A 22,460-nucleotide genomic window follows, 5' to 3' on the forward strand; every position below is an offset into this window, starting at 1 on the left:
GGAGGATCACTTGAAATCGGGAGGTGGAGGTTGCAGTGAGCTGAGATTGTGCCACTACACTGCAGCCTGGGTGACAGCAAGACCCTTTCTCATGAATGAATGAATGAATGAATGATTTTTTAAATTATCCTTTTTTTCTGAAATACTGTAAAACTCTTCTCCTTAAAGATTTCCTGTAAGACTTGTTTATCGTCATGTCTAAAAGCCTTTTTTTAATTACTAAATTTAAACTGGATTGAATTGCTTTGTCTTAGATGAGGCTGAGAAGGCTGTTTCTGAACAGAAAGTAATGATGATGTCCCTCTTTTTTGTAGTATGTCCGTGGTTCAGACCCTGTATTAAAGCTTTTGGACGACAATGGGAACATTGCTGAAGAACTAAGCATTCTCAAATGGAACACAGACAGTGTAGAAGAATTCCTGAGTGAAAAGTTGGAACGCATATAAATCTTACTTAAATTTTGTCCTATCCTTTTGTTACCTTATCAAATGAAATATTACAGCACCTAGAAAATAATTTAGTTTTGCTTGCTTCCATTGATCAGTCTTTTACTTGAGGCATTAAATATCTAATTAAATCGTGAAATGGCAGTATAGTCCATGATATCTAAGGAGTTGGCAAGCTTAACAAAACCCATTTTTTATAAATTTCCATCCTCCTGCATTTGTTGATACCACTAACAAAATGCTTTGTAACAGACTTGCGGTTAATTATGCAAATGATAGTTTGTGATAATTGGTCCAGTTTTACGAACAACAGATTTTTAAATTAGAGAGGTTAACCAGACAGATGATTACTTTGCCTCATGTGCTGTGTGCTCTTTGAAAGGAATGACAGCAGACTACAAAGCAAATAAGATATACTGAGCCTCAACAGATTGCCTGCTCCTCAGAGTCTCTCCTATTTTTGTATTACCCAGCTTTCTTTTTAATATAAATGTTATTTATAGTTTATAATGAATGCACTGCATAAAAACTTTGTAGCTTCATTATTGTAAAACATATTCAAGATCCTACAGTAAGAGTGAAACATTCACAAAGATTTGCGTTAATGAAGACTACACAGAAAACCTTTCTAAGGATTTGTGTGGATCAGATACATACTTGGCAAATTTTTGAGTTTTCCATTCTTACAGAAAAGTCCATTTAAAAGTGATCATTTGTAAAACCAAAATATAAATAAAAAGTTTCAAAAATCTATCTGAATTTGGAATTCTTCTAGTTCTTTCATGTTTAAAAATGATGTTTTTCAATGCATTTTTTTCATATAAGCCCTTTTTTTAGCCAAAATATAAAAATGGCTGTAATATTTAAAACTTAAAACATCTTATTGTTGGTAATAGTGCTTTATATTTGTCTGATTTATTTTTCAAAGTTTTTTCATTTATGAACACATTTTCATTGGTATATTATTTAAGGAATATCTCTTGATATAGAATTTTTATATTAAAAATGATTTTTCTTTGCTTAACCTTCTGTGTGGTTCAAAGTGACTTCTTCATAAGATGTATCAAATTGGTCTGATATTCTATTATGTCGGCTTTACCTCAGGATAAATTCTTAATAATCCAGAAACTTCCCTAACTGTTGATTTTGAATTAAATTATTTTAATGAAGGATAGTTGGAAATCTATAAAGGCAGCTCTATCAGAGAATGTTTATAAAGTATGTATGTATGTATTTATTTATTTATTGAGATGGAGTTTTGTTCTTGTTGCCCAGGCTGGAGTACAATGGCGTGATCTCAGCTCGCAGCAACCTCTGCCTCCCGGGTTCAAGCGATTCTCCTGCCTTAGCCTCCAGAGTAGCTGGGATTACAGGCATGCGCCATCACTCCCGGCTAATTTTGTATTTTTAGTGTAGACGGGGTTTCTCCAGGTTGGTCAGGCTGGTCTTGAACTCTCGACCTCAGGTGATCCACCTGCCTCAACCTCCCAAAGTGCTGGGATTACAGGCGTGAGCCACCACGCCTGGCCTATAAAGCATTTATTTTGAATAGAGATGAGTTACTAATCTTCACTAGCAGTTTGTGTTGTGTAATATTTAAAATTAAGAAATATATTTTTAAAGCCAGCAAGATAATGAATATAAGCCCTGAGTAATTTGGCTAATCAAAATAAAATAAAATAAGAAATCCTGGCAGACTGTGGTCTACTTTTGATCACCCATAGCAATGGAGAGGGTCATCGTTTTGATAGTACAAGGCCCTGGTTAAATGTGCTACTAATCCCCACTGGTTATTACTAGTTCAGAACAAGAGGAAGAATAAGCTAGAGTTACAGACAGTGGAAAAAACAGCAAGAGAGGAGTTGCCACCACATACAAAAGAATAGTGGGACTGAAGAATGAAACTTCAAAACTTTTGCGATTAGCCTAGAGAACTAATTGGACTGGTTTCTAGGCAGGAAGAGCTAGTTGAATGAGTATCTGGCATTGAGTTTGTTTTTTTTGTTTTTTGTTTTTTTTAAGTGAAGAGAGGCCTAAAAAGTCTATTGTATTCAAGTTATTATGAGAGATCAAAGAGGCTGAAGAGCCCCACGGTATCTTAGTGCTTCCAAGTTCTCAAGCTGATGAATAAGAGTGTCTACCAAAGCCCCACTGTTTTAATTGGGAAGTTCAAGTTAACCAGCCAATTCCAATTGTTTTTCACCAATTATAATCAAAGAACATCTTTTTAAAGAAACAAAACTGCTGATTACCAAAAAAGGGGTATAAATACTGATCCAAAAAGTACCGTTTTGTATCCAAAATCAGACATTTGATTAAGCTTATTCATATTCACAAACACAATGTGTAATAGTCATTTGATATTTATGACTGCTCCCCCTGCCAAAATTATGTTACTTATAACCTAATGCAGTTAATTTATCTCTAAATTTCTGAACTTGGCAAAAACCTCTTACAAGGAGCTATGAGCAAGAACTGACGTTTTCTGTTTTAAGAGGAGTTGAGGCTTGAAAGCCATTCTAAAATTAAAATTAATAAAAATTTTGAAACCAAATACTGCAAAACTTTAGACATTAACATTGGCAGTAGCTAGTATATGAAAACATGTACAAATACATGGGAAGTAAGAGTACAGATTCCAGATATGAGCAACTTATTACAGATATATACTTATATATAGTCCAGATACAAGTATACTTACATATCAGATATAAGTATTTCTTTTATTTGAAAATTAAAGTGCCTTTTAATTAAATCCTGTTGAGGCAGAGGACTCTTTCTGGGGAGGATAGGTCCTGCATTTGTGATCAAAAATTCAAAATAGACTTTTGCTGATGAAATACAAACAACACTTTCACCTTTGAACTGTCCCTTGACTCAGCAATCAGCCTGAAACATGGTTATGAAGAAATACTGAAAGAATAAAACTAAGGATTAAAGTCTGTGAAACAGACTTTTCCTTTTAACCAGTCCTGAACATGTATCTCAAATACTGTATTTTATCTATCCAGCCGTATGAAGAGGTTGAAGTTTAGACCTTGAAATTCAGAACTTAAAAAAAAAAAAATTTTTTTTTGATAGAAATGGTTTTTATCATATACTTTATCGTCATTTTTCACAGATTCCCTTTTTGAATTCACATGTTTGCGAAAATGTCTTTGTAACCCCGTAATACAGCACTTCCATAGTCATTCACAGTATGCACAGAGCATCCAAATATTTGAGTGCCCAACCTACATGTTCCCAGCTGAGGTCGAACAAGGTGACACCAATGTTTCAACTCTCATACTACAAATGAGTGTCCTTTTAACAGTATTTAGTGCCACATATTTCACATTTTTGTGCTTTTTGTTGGTGGTTTTACTGTTTAAAATGACCCCAAGCTTAGTAATAAAGTGCTGTCCGGCATTCTGAATACAAGAAGACCTCCCAGAAAAAACGTGTTTCAGATAGCTTTATTCAGGCATGAGTTACAGTGCTATTGGCCATTCAATTTGAATATATTAATATAAAATGTCTGTAAACAGAAACAACGTGAAAACAATGTTACATGTTGATTGACTGACAGAAGTCAGTGATGAGAGGCTCCCAGGAACCTCTGTATTTTTCCTGGAAGCAGTGGTTCAGCATTCACTAATTCGGTGGCTCCAAGGACTTTACCATAGGTAACAAGAGTCATCTGTCACTTTTTTAACTTTTTTTTTTTTTTGAGACGAAGTCTTGCTCTTGTTCCCCAGGCTGGAGTGCGATGGTGCAATCTCAGCTCACTGCAACCTCTGCCTCCCGGGTTCAAGCGATTCCCCTGCCTCAGCCTCCCGAATAGCTGGGATTACAGATGCCTGCCACCATGCCTGGCTAATTTTTGTATTTTTAGTAGAGACGGGGTTTCACCATGTTGGCCAGGCTGGTCTCGAACTCCTGACCTCAGGTGATCTGCCCGCCTCAGCCTCCCATAGTGCTGGGATTACAGGCGTGAGCCACCACACCCAGCCATCTTTTTAAACCTTTTTATTGAGATATAATTCACATAAAAAGTTGACCCATTTGGAGTGTACAAGTCAATGACTTTTTAAGACAGGTTGAGTATCCCTGATCCGAAATGCTTGGGACAGAAGTGTTTTGAATTTCATATTTGGAGATACTTGCATTACCAGTTGAACATTCCTAATCCAAAAATCTGAAATGCTGTAGTGAGCATTTCCCTTGAGTGTCATGTCGGTGCTCAAAAAGTTTCAGATTTAGGAGCTTTTTGGATTTCAAATTTTCAGATTAGGAATGTTCAACCTGTATATTCAGAATTGTGCAACCATCACCACAATTTAAATTTAGAACATTTTATCCCCCCAAAAAAACCCTATATCTATTAATGGTCACCCTCACACCTACTTCCCTGGCACTAGACAACCACTAATCTACTTTCTGTCTCTAGATGTCCCTATTATGCACAGTTTGTATAAATGAATTATCACTTGGGCCTTTTGTCTGGCATCTTTCACTTAGCATGTCTTCAGGGCTCATCCTTAGTATAGCGTATACTTCATTCCTTTTTATAGTTGAACAATATTCCTTTGTATGGATATACCACATTTTATTTATTATTTGGTAGACATTTGGGGATTTTTTGTTTTTGTTTTTGCTGTTATGAATGCAGCTATACTCTTTCATGTACAACTTTTGTGTGCAAATGTTTTCATTTCTCTTAGATACCTAGGAGTGGAATTATTGAGTCATGCTGTTTAGCTTTTTGAGGAACTACCAAACTTTTCCAAAGTGGCTACACCATTTTGCATTCCCACCAGCAAGGTATGAGGGCTCCAACTTCTGCACATCCTAGAGCTTCTTGATCGCTCATGAAGTGAAGACTCAATCTGGGACCACTTAGATGTAATAAAGCACTTTGCCCTCCCCCAAAAGGTTGTGAGACTGCAACTCTTTGAAAGGTGTTTTTAATTCTCTCAATTTGCCTCTTCTGCCTTCTCTCACTTTATTGGATTTTAACTCATTTTCCTGTGCCTGAGCTTCAGTCATGAAAAAATCCATAATGTCCTCACATCTGGTAGAGGTCACATTGTAATGGGAGTGGCCACCACTGAACAACTAAAGCGCAAATACACAATTACAGTTACATGAAAAGCAATGAAGAAAAGTTACTAGGAGAGAATAACAAAGGGGGCATAAATGAGTTTAGGGATGTCTAAGGGTGTAACATTTAAACAGGCCTAAAAGATGAACAGAAGCCATCCAGGAAAGAGTAAACTGAAATGCCTTCCAGTCAGGGAAGAGCCTGTGCAATGACCCTGACTTAGGAGAAAGTCTAGCACTTCCACATACCTGAAAGAAGGGCAACATGTCTGGAACCTAGTGAGCCAGGGGCAAGAGTGGTAGGAAATGAGATTGAAAAGGTAAGCAAAGAGGATACAGTTCATCCCATCTTGAGAATTTAACTGTATTCTAAGTTACTTTTAGAGTAAAACCAGAATGGAAAAAACCTTAAACAATGGAATGACAGAATCTAATAAGATCAACTCTAAAGGTCTTGAACAATCAGCAGATATTCACTTATGCCTATGTAAACACAAAGTGCTTTATCTAGTGCTTTCATTAATGACCAATAACCTCTTTAGGAGCTTCTAGTATACAATTTGCTTTTCATTTTTGTGGGTACATAGTAGGTGTGTATATTTATGGATTACATGAGATATTTTGATACAGGCATGCAATTACATCAGGGTGAATAGGGTATCCATCACCTTAAGCATTTATCCTTTGTGATACAAACAACCCAATTATGCTCTTAGTTATTACTAAATGTACAATAATTATTTTTGGCTAGGTGCAGTGGCTCACGCCTGTAATCCCAGCACTTTGGGAGGCCGAGGCAGGCGGATCACGAGGTCAGGAGATCGAGATCATCCTGGCTAACACGGTGAAACCCCATCTCTACTAAAATACAAAAAATTAGCCAGGCGTGGTGGGGGGTGCCTGTAGTCCCAGCTACTCGGGAGGCTGAGTCAGGAGAATGGTGTGAACCCGGGAGGTGGAGATTGCAGTGAGCCGAGATTGGCCACTGCACTCCAGCCTGGGTGACAGAGCAAGACTCTGTCTCAAAAAAAAAAAAAATTATTTTTTACTATAGTCACCCTGCTGTGCTAGCAAATCCTAGGTCTTATTCTATTTTTTTCATACCCATTAACTCTCCCCAATTCCCCAACCACCACCACTTTCCCGCTACCCTTTCCAGCTACAACTTGCCTTTTTTATTTATTTTTTAATTTTTTTTGAGATAGAGTCTTGCTCTGTTGCCCAGGCTGGAGTGCAATGGCACATCTCGGCTCACTGTAACCTCCACCTCCCGGGTTCAAGCAATTCTCCTGCCTCAGCCTCTTGAGTAGCTGGGACTACAGGGGCGTGCCACCATGCCTGGCTAGTTTTTGTATTTTTAGTAGAGACGTAGTTTCACCATGTTGGTCAGGCTGGTCTGGAACTCAGCCTCTTGTGCCTCGGCCTACCAAAGTGCTGGGATTACAGGCGTGAGCCACCGTGCCTGGCCTACAATTTTCTTTTTAAAACTACACATCAGTTTACTTTGAGAACAAAAAAAGACAAACCTAAGTATGTTAAAATGTTAAATTTTTTGAGAACCCAATGTTCATTTTAATATTCTCAAATATGCTTAAAGGATCTTTATTCCCTAGTTATGTTAACTAATGGTAAGTGCCTATTAGTTCACACCATACTTGGTCATTGATTCTACCACTATCCCCCACCCCTATCTTTGAGCTAAATACTAATCTCAATTCTAGGCCCAATGAAAGACCATGGAGCTCCATTCTTGGAATAATTTGATTCTTATCTAAGATCTTCACTTTCTGTCCCCATCCCTACTGTAACTAATACAAAGCGTTCTTGGGGCTGGTTTTACCTCCTCCTGCATTCAGACTTTCCACCTAAGTCCCTGATTCCTGTTGCCTGATCTCCCAGATCATGAATCCTCATGTGTCCATGTAGACTACCCTATTTGCCATACCAGATTTTTAAAATCTATTCTCCTGGCCTGAATTGTGTTTCTACTTTTAACTTGAACATCTGGATACTGACCTATAGCTCAAACTGATGTGATTTCTACATTTTCCTGCCTAACCTTCTCCTATGAACAATGACTAACTCGTCTTTTTTTTTTTTTTTTTTTTTTTTTTTAAGACAGAGTCTCACTCTGTCGTTGCCAGGCTGGAGTGCAACGACACGATCTCGGCTTACTGCAACCTCCACCTCCTGGGTTCGAGCAATTCTTCTGCCTCAGCCTCCCAAGTAGCTGGGATTACAGGCGCCTGCCACCATGCCTGGCTAATTTTTTGTATTTTTAGTAGAGACGGGGTTTTGCCATGCCGGCCAAGCCGGTCTCAAACTCCCAACCTCAGGTGATCCACCCACCTCAGCAAACCAAAGTGCTGGGATTGTTACAGGCGTGAGCCACCACACCCATCCTAACTTGTCTTCTTTAAGTCCATATCTCTTCATTTTAGCCCAACAATATAGGATTCAGTTCTTCTCCATGTGGAATGAACTCTTGTCCAGCTCTATCCCTTGCCTATCCACTCTATCAACCTTTTACCCTGCACAGGCACAGCCCAGAGCTCAGTTAAGCCTCTTCTGGTCTAGTTTCTATTGCTGCATTAAAAAACACCCTTAAACCTAATGGTTTAAAACAAGCTTGTGGCCGGGCACAGTGGCTCATACCTATAATCCTAGCACTTTGAGAGGCTGAGGTGGGCGGATCACCTGAGGTCGGGAGTTCAAGACCAGCCTGGCTCACATGGTGAAACCCTGTCTCAACTAAAAATACAAAAATTAGACAGGCGTGGTGGTGCCTGCCTGTAATCCCAGCTACTTGGGAGGCTGAGGCAGGAGAATCACTGGAACCCGGGAGGTGGAGGTTGCAGTGAGCCAAGATCACACCATTGCACTCCAGCCTAGGTGACAAGAGTGAAACTCCATCTCAAATAAATAAACAAATAAATAAAACAAGTTTGTCCAAACTGTGGCCCAAGATGGCTTTGAATGCAACCTAACATAAATTCATAAAGTTTCTTAAAACATTAAGAGTTTTTTGCAATTTTTTTTTTAAAGAATTTTTTTTTTTTTTTTTTTTTTTTTGAGACAGAGTCTTGCTCTGTCACCCAGACTGGATTGCAGTGGCGTGATCTTGGCTCACTGCAAACTCCATCTCCTGGGTTCATGCCATTCTCCTGCCTCAGCCTCCCAAGTAGCTGGGACTATAGGTGCCTGCCACCACGCCCGGCTAATTTTTTGTATTTTTTAGTAGAGATGGGGTTTCACCGTGTTAGCCATGGTCTCGATCTCCTGACCTCGTGATCCACCCACCTTGGCCTCCCAAAGTGCTGGGATTACAGGCATGAGTCACCACGCCCAGCCTTTGCAATTTTTTTTTTTAGCTCATTAACTGTTTTTAGACTATTTTATGTATTAGACATATTTTATGTGTGGTCCGAGACAGTTCTTCATATGTGGCCCAGAGAAGCCGAAAGGTTGGATATCCCCGGTTTAAAACATCAGGTGGGCATTGGCTCATACCTGTAATCCCAGCACTTTGGGAGAGGCCAAGGTGAGAGGATTGCTTGAGCCCAGGAATTCAAGACTAGCCTGGGCAACATAGTGAGACCCCCTCCTCTACAAAAAATAAAAAATTAGCTGGTTCTGTTGTTGCATGCCTGTAGTCCCAGCTACTAAGGAGGCTCAGGTGGGAGGATCACTTGAGCCCAGAAGGTTGAGGCTGCAGTGAGCCATGAGCACACAACTGCACTCCAGACTGTGCAACACGACAAGACTCTGTCTCAAAAATTTAAAAAGCATTATCTATTTGCGTTACAAATCTAATTTGGGCAGGGCTCAGTGAGGAGCCCTTATCTGTGATCTACAAGGTATTGGCTGGAGTAGCTCAACTGGGGCTAGCATATGCCTGTCCAAGATGGATTACTCACACAGCTGACACTGACACTGACGCTGGCAGTCAGTTCCTTTTCATTAAGCAGCTTGGGCTTCCTCACAGCATGGTGACTGGGTTCCAAAAGTAAGCATCCTAAGAGGCAGAAAGTGAAAACTGCCAACTTCTTGAGGCCTAGGCCCAGAAATGGCACAGTGTCATTTCTACCATCTTCTATGGGTCAAGTAGTCCCAAAGGTGAGATTCAGGAGAAGGGGACATAGACTGAATGTAGGGGTGTCAAAAAAATCTTAGAGCCATGTTTGAAAACTTCCACACCTACTCACCTACGGCTCAATGCATTTGGGTGATTTTTATATATATTTAATAAATGTTTATTTTGCCTTAAGGGGCATTTTTCTCACTTCAGACTTGTTTTTAGGACTGTTTGAGAAATTCTGAGTGACATCCATTGGTCAGGCACATCAATGATTTAACTGGAAACAAGAATTTGCCTCCTAGATTTCTTTTTTTTTTTTTTGCCTCCTAGATTTCTTCTTTTTTTTTTTTTATATTTAGACAACTTACATTAAATATAACTTCTGCCAAACTATAGGTAGTCTAAGAATTGAAAATATCAAGACCTTTACAAGTGGTTGGCACCTGGCAGGTATACAGAACCATTGGGTTACACAATCCCCAGAAGCAACATTCACACAGTGATAGCAGAAGCACTACTAAAGGAAATGGTGTGACCATCAATTTGGTGCTTAAAAACTATTTTTACTGCAATAAAACCCAACAATAAATGTTAGTTCATTTCTTTTATTAACTCATACAGTTAGTTGTCTTCTGGTTTGTTGAAGCAGTAAGTCAGACAACATTTGCCACAACAATGTCTGTCAAAGTGGCTTGCCATAAACACCCCAGCACCACATTCATCAGAAGGGCACTCTCGACGAAGGCGACTAATTTTGCCATTCTCATCCGCCTTCTAATATTTCAGGATAGCCAACTTAACCTTCTTTCTCTTGTGCTTATTCTTCTTGGGAGTGGTGTAAGACTTCTTTTTCCTTTTCTTAGCACCACCACGAAGTCTCAAGATGAAGAGTAGACTCCTTTTGAATATTGTAGTCAGACAAAGTACGTCCATCTTCCAGCTGCTTGCCAGCAAAGATCAGTCTCTGCTGATCAGGAAGAATTCCTTCCTTATCCTGGATCTTGGCCTTTACATTTTCTATCGTATCCAAGGGTTCGACCTCGAGGGTGATGGTCTTCCCCGTAAGGGTTTTCATGAAAATCTGCATTTTGGTGGCGGCTCCAGCGCAGATGGCGGATCGAAAAGGAAGCGCCTCCTAGATTTCTAATTAGAGCAAAGCAACTTCATCAGCTTTGTAAGGTACTTTCCAGGCCGGGCGCGGTGGCTCACTCCTGTAATCCCAGCACTTTGGGAGGCCAAGGTGGGCGGATCACCTGAAGTCAGGAGTTCGAGACCAACCTGCCCAACATGGTGAAACCCTGTCTCTACTAAAAATACAAAAAAATTAGCCGGGCATGGTGACAGGTGCTTGAAATCCCAGCTACTTGGGAGGCTGAGGCAGGAGAATCGCTTGAACCCGGGAGGCAGAGGTTGCAGTGAGCCGAGATGGTGCCACTGCACTCCATCCTGGGCAACAAGCAAAACTCCATCTCGAAAAAAAAAAAAAAATTCCAATGCTATATAAACATCTCTAAGTTATCTTCACACAAGACCCTCTCAACCTTAAAGTAGAACTAGTATAGGACACCAGCCCACTCCCCCCCTACACAAGTCAATAATTCTGTATATCTGGTCTCCTTATCTGTAGGTGGTGTACATGAGCGTCATATTCATGAGTCCAGTGATTTGTTTTAAATAGTTTGACATTCCCTCTTGTGATGTGTTACCAAGGCTAGGCTATGGTACCCAACTGTTGGTCAAACACTAGTGTAGATGTTGCTGTGAAGGTAATTTTTAGACATGATTAATGTTTATAAAAGCACATTACCACTATAATGTAGGTGGCCTCATCCAATCAGTTGAAGACCTTAAGAATAAAGACTGAGCTTTCCCAAAGTAGAAAGAATGCTGCCTCAAGACTACAACATAGAAACCCTGCTTGAGCTTCCACCTTGCTGGCCCTCCCTACAGGTTTCAGACTCAAAGCTGCTACATCAGCTCCTAACTGCATTTCCGGCCTGCTGGACTATAGTACAGATTTCAGACTTCCCAATCCCCACAATTGCATGAACCAATTATTTAAAATAGAAAAAAAATCTTAAAATATATTTAGATACAGAAAGAAATGAGAGATTCTATTGGCTCTGTTTCTCTAGAGAGCATGAACTCACCTTTTGTAATATTCTGTGCGTTAATGATTAAGTTGAACTTATAAAGATTTGCAAGGAAAAAATCAACGTAAATCTAGATTGTTAGAGGCTCTGTATACAACCTATGTTCAGAGGCTATCAGTGATAGGGTTTGGGACTTTCTCCCCACCCAAATCTCATGTTCCATTGTAATCCCCAGTGTTGGAGATGGGGTGTGATGGGAGGTGATTAGATCATGGGGACGAATTCTCATGAATGGTTTAGCACCATCCCCTTGGTGCTGTTCTCATGATACTGAGTGAGTTATCATGAGATCTGGTTGTTTAAAAGTACATAGCAGCCAGGCATGGTGGCACTCACCTGCAATCCCAGCATTTTTGGAAGCAGCGGCAGGTGGATTGCTTGAGTCCAGGAGTTTGAGACCAGCCTGGGCAACATGGCAAAACCTCATCTCTACCAAAAATACAAAAAAATAGCCGGACGTTGTGGTGCAAGACTGTGGTCCCAGCTACTCTGGAGGCTGAGATGAAAGGATCACTTGAGCCCAGATGTCAAGGCTGCAGTGAACCGAGATTGCACCACTTCCACTCCAGCCTGGACAACAGAGCAAAGACCCTGGCTCAAGAAAAAAAAAAAAATGCATGTAGCATCTCCCCCGTCTCTCCTTTCCTCCTGCTCCTAGCCATTTGAAGTGCCCCCTCCTGCTTCATCTTCCACCATGATTATAAGTTTCTGAAAGCCTGCCCAGAAGCCAAGCAGATGCCAGAATCATGCTTCCTGTACAGCCTGCAGAACCATGAGCCAATTAAAGCTCTTTATAAATTACCCAGTCTCAGGTATTTCTTTGTAGCAACCTGAGAATGGACTAACACAATCAGTCTGTGATACTGGACAAAATTTTGACAGTCTCCTCCTCATAGCCACCAAGCCAAAGTGCCATTGCCAACATGGTGATGGTTTCCTCATTTGCAGTAATGTATAGGATTATGTTTACATTTAGCTGTACATAGTATACACCCTCAAAGCTGATTAAATGAGTCACTCAACACTGTTTACAAGAAAAGACTTAACAGATGAAAAAAAACCTGTATCTTTTGAGTATAAACAGTGATGTTGACTGGTTCAGAAGTTTCTGAAAGGCAGAACAAGAGTGGGGAAAATATGTTTTGTAATTGATTTGCAAACAGAAGTGGAAAAGTTATCAAGTAATAAACCAGCATAGCTCTGGAAGAAATACCTCTTGTCAAATTAATGTAATTTTTTTCAACAGAGTTATTTGTCTGTTGGAACAGGAGGAAGTGATGGATATCATTTGTCCTCGATGTAGCCAGGTATTTTATCCTGTCTGACATTACTTAGTTGTAAACTAGGAAAAAAAACATAATCTAACACCTCAGTTCTTAAGTGGGTGTATTTGAGAATGCTAAAGGATTTGTTCTCAGTTGTTTTTTTTTTTGTCTTTGTTTTTGTTTTTGTTTTTTTGTTTTGAGACAGAGTTTTGCTCTTGTTGCCCAGGCTGGAGTGCAATGGTGCATTCTCAGCTCACCACAACCTCCGTCTCCTGGGTTCATTTTCAATAGATCACCACCTAGAGCAAAGCAAGTGGCATCTTCAGGTTTCCATTGTGATATGACTGTGCCTAGAACTATGGTACTTGGCGGTAAGTAGCCATGAGTAGGAGAAAAGGGTACCAACAATTGGGGATTCTTTTAATTCCATGTCGTTTTTTCCATTGGCGATTGACTTTTATTTCTTCCCTCCCTGTGCCTTCTCCTGGAATAGGATATAAATTTGCCTCTACATCTTACACTTCATAGTGCCAGTCATCTGCAAAGGTTGACCCTCTGTGCTTTCTTTTTAATATTTGGCATTTTGTTGATTTTTCTCATGGAGCACATTGGAGCTGTGCGCTCTTGTCCAGGGGAAGCCCTCTAAGATTTCTACAAGTGTGAGTTAAAGATTTATTCGGATTTTGACCTTCTCAGTGTACCCTTCTTCCACTGCTATGAATTATCAGCTGTTGGTATTAGAGTCTGTCCCACATTAAGATCATATCACCCGCACTTTCTAAAAAATTTTAAAAGAACTACATTTTTAAGGGATTCTTTATAGAGTAACACATCACATATTTTCTTTACAAGACAAAATTTAATATGTTTAAACGATGACTTAAATTTAACAAGGAATTCTCAGGAACTCATCAATGCATATTAAGAAGCTTGGGCTTTACTCTATAGATCAGTGGGTCTCAAAGTTTAGAGTATATTAGTATTCCCTATGAAAATTACTAAAAAGTACAGAATCTAAGGCCCTAATCCCAGAGCTTCTAGTTCAGTAAGTCTGGGTTGGACACAGTAATCTGCATTTGTCCAAGCACCATAGGTAATTGCGATATAGAAAGTCCTTAGACCGGCCGGGCGCGGCGGCTTACGCCTGTAATCCCAGCACTTTGGGAGGCCAAGACAGGCGGATCACGAGGTCAGGAGATCGAGACCATTCCTGGCTAACACGGTGAAACCCCGTCTCTACTAAAAATACAAAAAAATTGGCCGGGCGTGATGGCGGGCGCCTGTAGTCCCAGCTACTCTGGAGACTGAGGCAGGAAAATGGCGTGAACCCGAGAGGCGGAGTTTGCCGTAAGCCGAGATCGCGCCACTGCACTCCAGGCTAGGCGACAGAGCAAGGCTCCGTCTCAAAAAAAAATAAATAAATAAAAGTCCTTAGACCGTACTTTGAAAAACACCATTGTAGGAAGAGAGATACTGAAGGCTCCCAAGCAAGTGTGTGGTATTGTGGCATGATCAGACATGTATTTTAAATGGGTTTTGCTGCAGATGAACTGGAAGAAGGACCAGTTTGGAGGCTGTTTCAGTAACCCAAGAAAGCAATGATGGAGATGGGGCAGGATATTAGTAAGGACTGAAAGGAGAAGATAAATATGAAAGTATATTGGGAGTTCTAAATTAAAATGCCTATAGGAGCTAGTCAGGTAACATAAACAAGTGCAGAGACTCAAGAAAAGACTGTAAGTAGTGACAGATGTACAGGACATGCCCCATCTAAAGAATACAGCTGCAGCTGGGTATGGTGGCTCGCGCCTTTAATCCTAGCACTTTGGAAGGCCAAGGCAGGTGGACCACTTGAGGTCAGGAGTTTGAGACCAATTGGCCAACATGGTGAAACCCTGTCTCTACTAAAACATACAAAAATTAGCCGGGTATAGTGGCACACACCTGTAGTCCCAGCAACTTGGGAGACTGAGGTGGGAGAATAGCTTGAACCCGGGAGGTGGAGTTTGCAGTGAGCCGAGATCGCACCACTGCACTCCAGCCTGGTTGACAAAGTGAAACTCTATCTCAAAAAAAAAAAAGACAGCTGCTTCTCTCTTCTGGCTGATCTTGGCTATACTGGAGTGTGGCTCCAATGTTACCAAATACTCTAGTTTTTCAAAAGAATCTAGAATTTGGCATTTAAAATGCAAAACATCCTCATTTTTAAATAGTGGCAACAAATTTAAATTCTTTCAATGGAAGCCAAACACGATGGCCCACAGATCCATTTGCAACCTCTTTTTTTCGATGAGGAGGAAAAGGGAAACATCATGGATGACAACTGACTCATGGATGCTCACACTGAGAATTCAGGACAAAGAGCCATTAAGGGAAAAATGAAGGCATCTTTTTTGAATTTGAGCTTAAGAAGTCTGAGATTTCCAAGGGGAGATGTTCAGGTAGAAGTTGCTGTATGTGTCTGAAGCTCAGAAGAAAGGTCTGAGAGAGAGAGGTTTAGGATAAGCAAGTATGCAGTACAATGTACAACATCACATGCACATTTAACCTGTGCAAATTCAATCAAACACAGATGACAAAATGGAGAGAGAGAAAAACAAACTAAACAGAATAATTTCCCCACTCAGCATGTGCACCAAAGTGAGTTTGCAATGGAAAATGTGAGTCTCTTCCCTCATTTCATCTCGGTTCCTCACATCACTAACAGGTAAGCCACTTTGTTGTACTATGTCTAATTCTAAGTACTTTGCTAAGGAATTTTCAAGGGTAAATTTACATGCAATATTTTTGCCTTACACACTAATTTTAGAGCCTCCCTTCCAATTTCTGAGTCCGCTATATTAAAACCATGAGAAAGGATGAGATCATCCTAGAGAAGAATGTAATGAAAAGAGCAGTGGTGTAGCACTGGGTCCAGGAGAACATCAATGTCTGAGAAGGAAAGAAGAATCCGTGGAAAAGAAAGGAAACAAATAAAAGGCTATGAAGAAGCCCAAAAGAGTGTCAGGGACACCAATACATTGGTCTTTTATGTCATATACGGAAGAAAATTCCAGTAGAATAAGGACTGAAAATATGTTCATTAGATTTTTACAATTGGAAGGTCATTGGTAACCTTAGTAAGAACTCTTTCAAACTGCCTGGATAAGTTTGCCAGTGCTGCCGTAACAAAGTATCACAGACTGGGTGGCTTAAACAACAGGAATTTATGTTCTCGCAGTTCTGGAGGCTAGACGTCAGAGATTAAGGTGTCAGCAGGGTTGGTTTCTTCTGAGGCCTCTCTCCTTGACATGCAGGTAACTGTCTTCTCTGTGTCTTCACATGGCCTTACACAGTTGTCCATCTGTGCATGTATCTGTGTCCTAATCACTTCTTATAAGGACACCAGTCATATTGGATTAGGGCCTACCCTTGTGAACTCATTTTGACTTCATTACCTCTTTAAAGACCCTATCTCAGCGGGGCGTGGTGGCTTATACCTGTAATCCCAACACTTTGGGAGCCCAAGGAGGGCAGATCACAAGGTCAAGAGATCAAGACCAGCCTGGCCAACATGGTGAAACCCTGTCTCTACTAAAAATACAAAAATTAGCTGGGCGTGGTGGCACACGCCTGTAGTCCCAGCTACTTGTGAGGCTGAGGCAGAAGAATCGCTTGAACCCTGGAGGCGGAGGTTGCAGTGAGCTGAGATTGTGCCACTGCACTCCACCCTGGTGACAGAGCGAGATTCTGTCTCAAAATAAAATAAAATAAAATAAAAAAGACCCTATCTCCAAATACAGTCACATTCTGAGGTGTTGGAAATTAGGACTTCAACATATAATTTTGGGATGGGGGTGGAGGGACACACTTCAGAAGAAACCAGATTTCAGGGTAGTGGGGAGATAAGTGAATTGAAGAGAAATGGGGAGGTTGGAAGTAGAAACAACTGGAGAAATTTGAATAAGACAGGGAACAGCTAGATTGGCTTTGACAACCAAAGGAAGAGCTTTTTAACCTGGGAAAAACTCAAGGTGTTGATAAGCTGAGGGGAAGATACCAGTGAAGAAGGAGAAATAAAAGTGTGTGGGAGGCCAGGCACGGTGGGTCCCACCTGTAATCCCAGCACTTTGGGAGGCCGAGGTGAGCGGATCACAAGGTCAGGAGTTCAAGACCAGCCTGGCCAACATGGTGAAACCCCGTCTCAACTAAAAATACAAAAATTAGCCAGGCACAGTGGTGTGCACCTGTAGTCCCAGCTACTTGGGAGGCTGAGGCAGGAGAATTGCTTGAACCCGGGAGCCGAGATTGTGCCACTGCACTCCAGCCTGGGTGACAGGGAGAGACTACATCTCAAAAAAAAAAAAAAAAAAGGTGTGTGGGAGAGGCAATGGGTCAAACACATGGGTGCTTTGCTTCACATGGAAGGAAGAGAGCCTGGGGGAAAAGAGTTGAGGATGGGTAGGAATGCACACAATCAGATAACACAGAAAGGAAAGGACCTCAGCTTTCTCAGCCAAGTGGGACACAAGGCCATTCATCAGGATTTGAGAGAGCAGCTAAGGTTTGCGTGATGGGCTTGTAAGGAAGGTTTGGAATCGTTGATGAGGAAGGTAGGAGAGGGAGTAGATGGAGGACAAATCTAGAGTGACACTGATCCTATTTGAATTCTAACCCTGGATCTTCACTGGTTTACCATGTGACTTTAGCTAAATTGTCTAATTATTCCTTTTCATGTTATTCGCCTATATGAAGTAGGGTTAATAATAACTACTATGAATGCATTATTGGGAACATTAAATAATAAAATGGGTGCATTTTCAGTGACATTATGAGTATAATTCTGCTTCTTTCATTACCCAATGCTAGCAAGCTAGTTCTAACTTTCGTCTTATTTTTCTTTATTCAAGCTTCATCTGGACCATTTTTCAAGAGCTCAGTGGTCTGACTGTAGATATGATGATGCCACTCCATGTCCATTCAAAAGTTAAGTGAGGAGGTGTTACCTTACCTATTTAGTCACAATGGTTTTCAGAACATTCCAAATAAAACCTGCTTTTTCTCAAAGAAAATAAAATATACATATACCAAAACATTTTCAAATTAAAATAGGCACTGAACAGACATATTGCTGTCAGGAATAATCTAAGCTCTACTCAAAGCTGGTTTGTAGGATCGTAAATTGAGACCAGCCTTTGCTTCTTACTCTATAGGGGCAGTGAGTCAGGATTTCCTAAAATTAAGCAATCATGTAAAATGCATTAGTGCCTTCCAGAACACCTTGGGCTTCCTTGTGCCAAGAAATTAACATGTTTTCTACTTGGCATCTCATTTATATTCCCCAGTGACCCCATTAAGATCCTTCTATCAACCTGAGTCAGTATGATAATGTAGCTAAGATTCATCACTGAAAGTTTATTTTTTCTGGAAATGCATTAGCTTGGTGATGATTGCTACATATCAGTGGGAGGGTTGGATTCCAAGTCTGAATCGTGACTTTATAGTCAAAGTTACACTAGTTATTAGTCCTATTTGAACCTCTCACATTGCTTAACATGATTTCAATCTGGTTTTTGTCCCAACTGTACCACTGAAACTTTCCTTCACTACCAGTAATCTCCTAATTGCCAACGCTTTGTTCTTATTCTATTTGAACTTTCTTTTTGTTGTTGTTGTTGTTTTTTGTTTTGTTTTGTTTTGTTTTTATTTAAGACGGAGTCTCGCTCTTGTTGCCCAGGATGGAGTGCAATGACGTGATCTCGGCTCACCGCAACCTCCACCTCCCAGATTGAAGCGATTTTCCTGCCTCAGCCTCCTGAGTAGCTGGGATTACAGGCATGTGCCACCACAGCCAGCTAATTTTTTGTATTTTTAGTAGAGATGGGGCTTCACCATGTTGGCCAGGCTGGCCTCAACCTCCTGACCTCAGGTGATCCACCCGCCTCAGCCTCCTGAAGTGCTGGGATTACAGGAATAAGCCACCGTGCCCGGCCTCTATTTGAACTTTCTGTACCAATTTCACCTCTGTATTGAAAGACATTTTGTTTCCAAAACAGCATTTTTTTCCTGGTGACCTTCTATCTTTCTTCACTGATTACTTCTTACTCCTGTACCAACCCCCGGAATGCTGCAGTTGTCCCAGGGTTAATGTCATTGTCCCTCCTCCTGTCAAGTGTCAGAAATTCAAATGGTAGCAGGGACTAGGCCAGGCAGGTAACATGAAAGTCAGATATAATTAATAGGTAGCATGGGGACTCTGGCAGAGAAGATGCATACCCCATATGAAGGCACCTACAACTGAAAGCTTTTTAAATACCATCGTGGCCAAAAAACTTTCATAGACTAAGCTGTATGGCTTTGTAATAACAGAGCTGTTCTCAGAAACCAGGTCTTCTTGTCCAAGACTCTGAGGACAGGACCCATTTATAGGGTGTTTTGTGTACCACTTAACCTCTGCAGAATACGTCAGTAATCATTCCTGAATTTGAGTTCAGGGTCCTAAGTCACCCAACATGATATACTTTTTTTTTTTGAGAAGGAGTCTCGCTCTGTTGCCCAAGCTGGAGTGCAGTGGCACCATCTCGGCTCACTGCAACCTCCACCTCCGGGGTTCAAGTGATTCTCCCGCTTCAGCCTCCCAAGTAGCTGGGACTACAGGCACCCACCATCATGCCCAGCTAATTTTTGTATTTTTGTAGAGAGGGAGTTTCACCATGTTGGCCAAGCTGGTCTCAAACTCCTGACCTCAGGTGATCTGCCCACCTCAGCCTCCAAAGTGCTGAGATTACAGGCATGAGCCACCGTGCCCGGCCTCATGACTTAATTTTAATATGTAAAACAGGCTACCCCAGAAGTTCACTTACATTTGTTTCTAAATACAATGCAAACATTTTACTCTTAGTGATATCATTTTTATCTTAAAAGTTTTCCAAAGGGCCTTCTGTTTTTCTGACTTAGAAGTGTCACCTTCCTGCATTTTGAGGTTCTTTCCCATCTGTGACACCCTCCAAGAGTTTACTTACACTGTTACATCTGACATTTATGCAGAGTTCATAAGTGATCATCATGGCTTATAAGAAGGGAAGAACTCACCTTCTTCATCCAGAAATCTTATTTCTTTATGCTCTGCCTGTGCAATGCTGAAAGATTATTTTCTTAGGTTTAGCAACCAGAAATATGTATTTATCTAACATCCTTTCTCACTAAAGTTCAACTTTCCTATGAGAAAATTTGATTTAATAAAGAATCTGAATGAAAACCCAACATCTGAAGGTGCTTTTTCTTGCACAGAGTACACAATATAAAAAACAATCAGAAAGTATTTGCTTGAGAATGTTCTCGAAATGATGCACAACCTCACACAGTACTTTTCATGTTTGCGAAAGCTGTTATGAAGACACCAGAGGAATTTCTCTTGGAGCAAAGGCTAATGAGGACTAAGCTCTGATTTTTAAAATCTTGCCCAAATTCCTATCTAAGGGGTCTGGGGAGTCATGCCCTGCAAACCATAAATTCTCATGAGATGGGTTTTATTTAACCCTATATGTCATGACTTACTTTCCAATCTGACTCTGGTATAACATTATGGGACAAAGAAGAAAATCAAAATACTTTACCCGAAAACATATTTATTTGCCAGATTTTGAAATGGCTCTGCAAAGCCATCCTTTGTGGGGAAAAATTGCATTTGTAAAGAATCTCTATTAACATAGCTAGATCTTTTTCTTCCAGGCCCTCCAATCCTGAAGAGATTAACTGAGAGTCTATCACCTTTTAAAAGTTCTGAATAGGAAACATTTGTCATCTATTGTCTCTAAGGGCAGCCACAATGAGACTTCAAAAAAACCTTGGTCTCCACAATTTTTTGTTTTAACCTGAACATTTCCTTTCTATTGATCCCAGGTCTTCAGACAAACTCAACCAATTGTCAACCAGAAAATGTTTAAATCTACCTATAGCCTGGAAACCTCCCCACCAACAACCCACCCCCACCCCTGCCACCCCGCTTTGAATTGTCCTGCCTTTCTGGACCAAACCAATGTACTTCTCAAATGTATTTGATTGATGTCTCATGCCTTCCTAAAATGTGTAAAACCAAGCTGAACTCTGACTGCCTTGGGCACATGTTCTCAGAACCTCCTGAGGGCTGTGTCATGGGCCATGGTTACTCATATTTGCCTCAGAATAAATCTCTTTAAATATTTTACAGAGTTTGACTCTTTTCGTTGACACTAAAAAGGTATCACTCTTCTTCTTCCTCATGATGTGTAATCGCCAGCTCAGCAGAGGCAGTTCAGTTTGGCTCAAGAACCAATGTCCCTCATTTTGCAGGGTTCTAAACATGTGAAACAGTCTTGCTTTAAGCTGACTAAATAAAAGAGGACTCAGCCGGGCGAAGTGGCTCACGCCTTTAATCCCAGCACTTTGGGAGGCCGAGGAGGGCCGATCACCTGAGGTAGGGAGTTCAAGAACAGCCTGGCCAACATGGAGAAACCCTCTCTCTACTAAAAATACAAAATTAGCCAGGTGTGGTGGCGCATGCCTGTAATCCCAGCTACTCAGGAGGCTGAGGCAGGAGAATTGCTTGAACTTGGGAGGCGGAGGTTGCAGTGAGCCGAGATCGTGCCATTGCACTCCAGCCTGGGCAACAAGAGCGAGACTCCATCTCAAAAATTAATTAATTAATTAATAAAAGATGACTCAGGTTGTAGGAGTACCAGATAAAAACAGACACAGAAGGAAGCACAAGGCCTGAGTTCAGGCTTTCCCACCACACTCCCACACTCATGTTGGTCTCCATTCCTCCACTTGCCCCTACCTCAAGTTCCCCTGTATACCGCAGATAAAAATACCATGCATTCCCATCAAGTGCTCCCTTGAAGCAGTCACGTCATATCCATCTTCCCCCAATTCACTGGCCTGCCCCTTCCCTCCAACTAGCCTTTAACACTTAACACAAATATATTCCATCTCCTCCTCTGATGTTCCGTGTATACCCCACTAACCTGTAAGTGCTGCAGGGGCAGAGACCATATTTCTCTTATTACCATTGTATTCACGGGGCTAAGTCCAGTGTCTGGCACAAAGGAGCTGCTTCATAAATACTTGTTAAATTATTTATTTATTTATTTATTTATTTATTGAGACGGAGTCTTGCGCTATCGCCCAGGCTGGAGTGCAGTGGCATGATCTCGGCTCACTGCAAGCTCCGCCTCCCGGGTTCACGCCATTCTCCTGCCTCAGCCTCCCGAGTAGCTGGGACTACAGGCGCCCACCATCACGCCCGGCTAATTTTTTTGTATTTTTAGTAGAGATGGGGTTTCACCGTGTTAGCCAGGATGGTCTCGATCTCCTAGCCTCGTGATCCACCCGCCTCAGCCCCCCAAAGTGCTGAGATTACAGGCGTGAGCCACCGTGCCGGGTCAATACTTGTTAAATTTTTTTAAAATTTAAAACT

General features: G+C 41.0%; 1 protein-coding gene and 1 pseudogene across 2 annotated transcripts in view; one reads left to right on the top strand and one right to left on the bottom strand.

Annotated features, from left to right (window-relative positions):
- SELENOF (selenoprotein F) overlaps positions 1-1,199 on the top strand; it is a 53,253-nt gene extending 52,054 nt beyond the window's left edge. Inside the window, exon 5 of one of the 2 annotated variants that reach the window (XM_054438112.2) lies at positions 315-1,199. In XM_054438112.2, coding sequence (XP_054294087.1) covers positions 315-446 — 132 coding nt within the window. In that variant the 3' untranslated portion in view covers positions 447-1,199. The remainder of the gene's footprint in view (positions 1-314) is intronic. The other variant, XM_054438121.2, reaches the window with a different exon arrangement.
- A 9,014-nt stretch (positions 1,200-10,213) lies between these two features.
- LOC129007402 (ubiquitin-ribosomal protein eS31 fusion protein-like) lies at positions 10,214-10,719 on the bottom strand (annotated as a pseudogene).
- Positions 10,720-22,460: the final 11,741 nt, after the last annotated feature.

This window comes from Pongo pygmaeus, chromosome 1, assembly GCF_028885625.2.
Source record: "Pongo pygmaeus isolate AG05252 chromosome 1, NHGRI_mPonPyg2-v2.0_pri, whole genome shotgun sequence".
Taxonomy (NCBI): Eukaryota; Metazoa; Chordata; class Mammalia; order Primates; family Hominidae; genus Pongo; species Pongo pygmaeus.